The sequence below is a fragment of the Sorghum bicolor genome, chromosome 3 (assembly GCF_000003195.3).
Source record: "Sorghum bicolor cultivar BTx623 chromosome 3, Sorghum_bicolor_NCBIv3, whole genome shotgun sequence".
Taxonomy (NCBI): Eukaryota; Viridiplantae; Streptophyta; class Magnoliopsida; order Poales; family Poaceae; genus Sorghum; species Sorghum bicolor.
The window spans coordinates 57,029,487-57,037,360 of NC_012872.2; the positions used below are offsets into that span (position 1 = coordinate 57,029,487).

The 7,874-nt window shown below is 46.1% G+C and overlaps 1 protein-coding gene across 1 annotated transcript; it reads left to right on the forward strand.

The window, feature by feature from the left end:
* LOC8058202 (dihydroflavonol 4-reductase) lies at positions 1-1,615 on the forward strand. The gene is made up of 4 exons (XM_002455970.2): positions 1-224; positions 372-541; positions 638-832; positions 959-1,615. The coding sequence occupies exons 1-4, from the start codon at positions 68-70 to the stop codon at positions 1,487-1,489; spliced, it is 1,053 nt and encodes a 350-aa protein (XP_002456015.1). The 5' UTR covers positions 1-67; the 3' UTR covers positions 1,490-1,615.

Genomic DNA, 7,874 nt, shown 5'->3' on the forward strand with positions numbered 1-7,874 from the left:
GGAGCACGTACGTAGCTCGAGAAGCAAGTCATCAGCTCAGGCCGGCTTCTGCAATAAAACGAAGGACATGGGAGAGGTGGTGGCAACATGGGAGGCAACGGAGGGAGGCGCGGGCGTGAAAGGGCCGGTGGTGGTCACCGGGGCGTCGGGATTCCTCGGCTCCTGGCTCGTCATGAAGCTTCTCCAGGCCGGCTACACCGTCCGGGCGACCGTGCGCGATCCCGGTGAGTAACTGTCTCCTTCCTTCGTTCTGCGTGTCGCAACAACTCGATCGCAAGTGCGTGCGTGCAGTCTGCACTCTGCAGTGCATCCAGTTCCAGAGCAAGCTTTACATTTTGATTGCGCTCCGTGTCGTCGTGTTCGTTCTCCAGCGAACGTTGTGAAGACGAAGCCATTGCTGGACCTTCCCGGAGCAACGGAGCGCCTGTCCCTATGGAAAGCCGACCTGGCGGACGAAGGCAGCTTCGACGACGCCATCAGGGGCTGCACCGGCGTCTTCCACGTCGCCACGCCCATGGACTTCGAGTCCAAAGACCCTGAGGTAAACTAAAAATAAGCCTATGCATTCGTGGCCCCGGCCGGTCAAATTCTGCACGACCCAACGCCATTGCATTTGCACGGTTGCCGGCCGTCGCAGAACGAGGTGATCAAGCCGACGGTGGAAGGGATGATGAGCATCATGCGAGCCTGCAAGGAGGCCGGCACCGTGCGCCGCATCGTCTTCACCTCCTCCGCCGGGACGGTCAACATCGAGGAGCGGCAGCGGCCCGTCTACGACCAGGACAACTGGAGCGACGTCGATTTCTGCCAACGCGTCAAGATGACAGGATGGGTACGTTACGTACTAGATAGCGACTTCCTCTCTGCTCCATTTTCGTCGGCCATCCATGGCGGCGACCGCGCGCGCTGACAGCAGCGTCCTATGTATGTCTGCCTGCCGGCCCGGACGGTCCGGCAGATGTACTTCGTGTCCAAATCCCTGGCGGAGAAGGCGGCCATGGCGTACGCGGCGGAGCACGGCCTGGACTTCATCAGCATCATCCCGACGCTCGTGGTCGGCCCGTTCCTCAGCGCCGGCATGCCGCCCAGCCTCATCACCGCGCTGGCGCTCGTCACGGGGAACGAGGCACACTACTCGATCCTGAAGCAGGTGCAGTTCGTCCACCTCGACGACCTCTGCGACGCCCATCTCTTCCTCTTCGAGCACCCGGCCGCCGCCGGACGCTACGTCTGTTCCTCGCACGACGCCACCATCCACGGCCTCGCCGCCATGCTCAGGGATAGGTACCCCGAGTACGACATCCCGGAGAGGTTCCCCGGGATTGAGGACGACCTCCAGCCCGTGCACTTCTCGTCCAAGAAGCTCCTAGACCATGGCTTCACTTTCAAGTACACGGTGGAGGACATGTTCGACGCCGCCATCCGAATGTGCCGGGAGAAGGGCCTCATCCCCCTCGCCACGGCCGGAGGGGGGAGGGCTCTGCCTTAGTGCGCGCGACCTCCAGCCCGTGCACTTCTCGTCCAAGAAGCTCCTAGACCATGGCTTCACTTTCAAGCTCATAGTGTTCTCGTGTTGTTTTATACCGAAATAAATGTTACTCCGCATTTTATTTCAGCTTACGCCTTGCCCCTATAGTAGAGATCCTACAAATAAGTTGTCTGTATTCTTTTTACAACAACTCAAAACACATGTCTTCGTAAATTCAACAGAATTTCTTATATGAAAACTATCTATGTACAGGGAACATTATTTTTAATGAACGTTTTCTCCATCCCAGTCTTCGAGTGTGTTCAGGTGATGGCTTCTTCTTCCTTCGGGTTTAGAAAGGAGGGCTTGGGGAAATAGGTAGGCACAGTGATTGATGAGGACATGACATCTATATAACTATTGATTATAAGTGAGCTCATTCCTATATTTGTATAGTGATTTTTTGGTATAATTCACTTGGTTTTACATGTACATATCATTATTTGATTGTAGATTCAAATATATCTCAAAGTGCAAGTCCATCAAAGTGAATCTTTCAGTTCATCGGCAGCTCGATATTGCTTTATTGGGAAGACCATAACTTATCCATCCAAAGTGAGATCGAAGTCGATGAGCACTTGATGGAAAGCTTGTTTGATAAGCTTTCAAATAGATCTGATCCTACCTCAATATCACACTGACAAGGACTTCAAATCATCATGATATTCTGTCACTATTTCTGCCAAAAGCTATATCATCATCATGGGCATATTTTCGTCCTTAGGACCCTGGCCTAAGTGGGAGCACACCCCAAAGAGAAGGAGAACCCACCAAGGAAGCCCTTGGACGTCCTCCTCCTTGGCCACCACTTTAAAGGGTCAGCAATTTCGTTCAAGCCAAGTCAGAGATCCTATTCATATCAAGTTCGAATCCATCTCGGGCTCCAGGAGCAGTCTATAGTAAAACAAACGCTCAGGATACATTTTGGACTCTGTTTTTGATGATCCACATATGGATGGAAATATAATTTCATGATCTAACCAATGGCTTTAGTTTCAGGCCCAAACTCCATCGGAGTCAATGGAAATCGTTGAAACAAGTTGACGTCCAGAATCTGTCAAGGCACCACGTCGCCATCTTTGGGGCCGTTGTGCCTTGTAACGTGTTGGGGCACCTTATGGACATGAAGAGGGGTCCTTAGACATCCCTTAGGCTATATAATCAGTAGCCGTCGCCCTCATTAGGTTTTGCATTTTGTTTAGATTATTTTGTCAAGAATAGTTTCGTCGTTTCATCAGTTTGTGAGACCCCAACTTTTTGAGATTAATCATTCATCTGCAAATTCGGTTGCATTCTTTCTTGTTCTTGCTTGTGTTCTTCAATTCGCAGGCAAGAATTAGCCTTCTTGGCGAGGTCGGTCGTGTAGCGCCGGTCGATAACCTGAGGAGACGTGGTGCTAAGGTCGCAGGGTTCAGGTCTTTGTGATCTAAAGACGGATCGGTGTGTTGCTCTCCGAACAAATCTTTGTTTATCTTGAACTTGATGGAAGATCGAGAACCCCATCCCCATTAGTGGTGGTGGCGGGTTGGCTGGTGGCGAGCTCAATGGCGGGGGCACCGACAAGTAAAGATAGCAACGGGTATAAACCTGTTGGGTTTTGCCATCCCAAACCCATACCCATGAATATAAATATGCCCACTAAAAACCCATGACTCGGGTCACGATACTTAACGGGTTGCCCGTGGCCACCATAGCATGCCACAAAATGGTCATCCAGTCAATAGAGCATGTCTACTTTATAGCGCACCAAAATACATAAAATTGAATCACGTAGCGAGGTGGGATTCATATTGTGTGTTACTGCATGTCCACAACAGAAGTTTACGAGTTGTGACAGAAACACTTAGCTCTAGTATACACTGGGCCACTACCTCTAATGCTCAGTGTCAACACCCATCATATCCTTGAGTCCAGACGGATTGAGTGTATGCACTAAGGCCCAGTAGCTAACTGCAGCTTACACATAAGGAGATTCTGCTAAAAAACATATGGAGCATGTATGTTCTTTGTTTCATTTTTGTTTTGCATTTCGTACTTTGTGTACTCTAATTTGATTGTGTGATGATATGGTGAATCAGGTTTAAAAAACTATGGGTTTGTGAGTTTAGGTACTACATGTAACACTTCTAGTGTTAGCCTTGCATGTTAAGCATTTGCATTGCAGTAGCATAAGCATTATCACATTCATTCATAAGCATCATGCCATGATCATGTACCATTTTATGTTATGCTTGTGTGGGAAGATTGCTTGAATGCTTATATATGTGTATAATATAGTGTGGCCAATGCAAATAGGTGTCCATTATCCTCACAAATATCTTAGCTAAGCTTAGAATGTGTTTTGGAACAATGTTCATGTTGGAGGTTTCACCCAAAAATGCCCCTAAGTCATGGTAACCCTAGTTTGACTAACTTTGACCTCCTAGACCTCTTTTCAAAGACCTTTTATGAAGACAGTGTTAGAGATCTTGCATAGAGGTGTCCCTTAAGCAAAGTTGTAGTAAATTGTATAAGCTACAAAAGTTATTTTGGGGTTATCTCATGAAAATGTGTGGAACATGCTCAAAAGTGGCCCACAAGGCACAATTCACTACTGTTTTAGCACTTAGCAAAATTTTGCTAAGTCCTGTGCCACGCAATTTCGGTGTAGGGTACTTTGGAGCGTTGTAGTTTGAATTCTGGAGCGAATCAGGCTATGATCCTTTAAGCAATCTTGTAGTACTCATGTAGCTCTACTCAATGGAGCAATTGGTTGGCCAAATTGTCAAACAAATCGGGAGTTGAACGTCGACGAACTTCAGGTTTCAGTCAGTGCCGATGGCCATTGCCGAGCTCGATTTAGTCAGGGCAGAGGCCAGGCGCCGACGCGTGGATCGCCCCATGGCGGTCGTACGTCGACGATGACCCCACCTATCAGCCCAGGAGCGCTCCCATGACCGCCACGACACGCCCTGAGCGACGACAGGCCCTCATTTCCCTTCTCTGCCACTCGCCATCGTCCTTAGGAGCTCCGTCGCGACATCGGCCGGCTCGAACTCGCTCTTCGTCGCATCTCCGGCCAAACCACCCCGCCCAGAGCTTCGCCAGAGCGTCCTCTACCCCGGTGTCAACCCCATTGCAGCAGCCGAGCATAGGTGGGGCGGCATTGCCGAGCTCCTCGTGTTTCCTACCTCGCCGGAGTTCCGCCGAGCTCACTCGCGACGTGGCCAGGGCTCTTTGGTCCACCGTTTCTTATCATTCTTGTCACATCGCTTTCTCTTGGCTCACTGATGCTCGTCGTTAACCTCTATCGCCTTCTCTCCAGCTGAGCATGCCGGCGGCCAGCCCGCAGCCGCCATTGGCGCCGCCGAGCACCATAGAGCTCGATAGAGTTAGGGTAAAGTACCTCGTTAGTCCGCCTTGATGAGAGGAACACGACCGTGCCCTTGGATTCCGCCGAGACCTCGCCATCGTCGAGTTCTTCGGCGACGAGCTCGTCTCTGTTCTCTGTGTTACTGTCGAGTGGGTCCCGCTGACCTGTGGGGTCCTCTTGTCAGTCCCTCACCCTCTCTCTCTCATTTGAATTTGGCAGATCCTGTGCTGTTTTTGCAAAATTTATATCTTGAGTTCAAATTGGGCGATTCAAATTTTCTCGTGCTCCTGTGTTAGTCTAGTTTTTAATAAAATTATGAAATATGCCATATCTTACAGAAATAATTAGTTATAAATTATCTCTTTTATTCCCTAATAAAAAGAGGAGAATTATATCTTTAGATCTGTAAGTTCTATGGTCATGAAACTTTAGGGAGATGATACTTGTGCTATGAGTTGGCGCTGGTAAATAGTTCATGATTTTTGGATCCTGTATGAAGAAGTTATAATTATTCCTTTTTAAATTAGAAGTTTATTGTGGTATTTTCAATAAATAGGTTATAGCTCCTATTGAGATGAAATTTGCTGAGTGATGTAATTATGTTACGAGAAAGTTATGAAAACACTGAAATCTATTGTTGGACACTTTTTACTATGTTTCCCATTTATGCCTTTATTACCTATGTTAGCTTGTTATTTTTGTACACTATGATCTACATGTCCAATGGCAATGAAACTTTTACAGGAACCTTGTTGAAGCATTAATAGCTTTCTGTAATTTTGTTGAAATTTTTGGAGCATTTATGCTATATGCTCATTAATTCACCTTTAATAATCAATAAATAGAAAAGGGTAAATTAAAAATGAGTTTTGGTCTTGCCATGAAGTTTTATAATGTTTCTTAGACATGTTCTAGCTGTTGTTGCATTTGGTTTGGACCAATGTCACTTTCTCATATGTGGTGAAATATTATTTTTGCTATTTATGCCTTGTCTAGAGCAATTTCTGTATAGTTGATAGAACTTTTTTAGAAACTGTATGAAGATGAGGTTTTCTGGAGATCTTTGTTATAATAAACTTGTAGATAATTTACTCATCTACCTTGTGTCCAAATTTCATAACATTTGGCTAAATAGTTTAGACGCTATAGCTGTTGCAAGTTTCAGTTTCGAAGTGCTCACTCTCTGGAATTTCCAGAGCAGAAGATCTGGAACTTTTCTTGTAGGACCTGTTTATGTTGAGAATCAACCTGTGATGTCTAAAAGTAAGTTGTAGACAATTTGATAAGCTTTCCAGCGAGTGCTTATTCAATTAATTTGATCAATAGATGACCAAGTTATAGCTAAATCTTGTGACTACTAGTTCTGTGCAACAGCCCCACTGCATACATGTGGTAGTATAAGTTGAGTAACTTGTAGAATTTGCTTCTCTACCGGAGAGGAGATATGCACCTACTCCACTAAGCTATTAGATACTTAATTCTAAAGCTCTTGGTCAGGTTTGCACTCTGTTACATGCTTTTCCTAGTTCGTCATCATGACATGCTTGTATTTGCATTTCTTATGTTCATTACCTGGTCATGCATATTTAGGTGCACCCCAACGAGTCACGTTACTGGAGTTCGCCCTACCGAAGTTGGAGGAACCACAGAAAGATCCACCTCAGATGGGCAAAGTGTGAGAGGAAGACTTGCCAGAGTGTCCTAACCACCAGCCTACTACGTTCATTGAAGGCAAGCCCCGGAGCATTCTAAGTCTCCCATTATTTTGATATCATGCTCTAGAGTCAATTTCTTATGGTTATATATTGATGCATTAAGTGTTAGGCGTTGATATGAAACCCTTGCTGCATAATGGCTATACATTGTCCACCTTTATACCTCAACTTGAGTAGGTCCAGAATCAAAATATTGCTTAGTCATACTTAATCCGGTAGAAGCCGGATGATTTCCTGTCACCTGCGAGAGATAGGTGAATATCTGATCACGGTTGGCTATATTTGCTATCATGGAAATAACCATGTGTTAATGATGAATGGAGACCGGGCAAGATGACGATAGTGAAGCAACAAGGCATGGAGGCCTTGGGTGTGAATCTATCCTTGTCTATGTCGTTTAAGGACCGAGATACGATGTATGTCCTCTCGTCATGTTGAACGCATGTCTAACACTTAGTTGGCCGGATAAAGCGTTTCGACCGCAAAGCCTATGAGTCAACTCAGGCCGGATACACCATTCTATTTGAGTGCGCACCCCAGTTGGTAGTAAGTATGTGCGGGAAATCAATGGCGTAAGACCGAGGTGTCAGGTTAGAGTCCTGACCCTGGCAGATTGGCATCCCTGGGGTGCGGCGCTGATCGGACCCGCGAAGTTATTCCTGAGTTGTGCTAAAGGTGACCTAAAGCTGCCTTCGCGAGGTATGCTTGGGTGAGTGCTAGGAATACCCCTCCAGCTAGATTGGAATCGATTCGAATCGCCGTTTCTTCCGGATAGTGAGAACTTGACTTGAGCAGCGGCAATGTAGAAATACTAAGTGAACCTAATGGTTATGATGATGATAATGATAGCTATGTGATAACTGGATATGGTTATTAATGTGATGCTTAATAATCAAGTGTTTGCTAAGAACAGGGGCTAATCTAGTGAATAATTGTTTTAAGTAATTAACTTACTGCTAGTGATAAGGTAAATGATTAACTCCAATTAAGCTTTTATGCAAAATTTGAGTCAAACTAGCCCACTAAATATAAGCCTTGTATGATCCTTGGTGTCATTTTATTTTGGTTTATGACGGGTAAGTCTAGTTGAGTACATTCTCGTACTTAGGGTTTTATTTACCTTGTTGCAGATGACATCGTATATCATGGCTAGTGCGCTAACTGTCACCATCCGGCTGCGGATGATGAGTAGATCATTGGCAAGATCACCTCTAGTAGCTCTACTTTTGCTTTTGTTGGGTTGACCCTGGAACTGGCATGTAATGAAACTAAGTGTGAT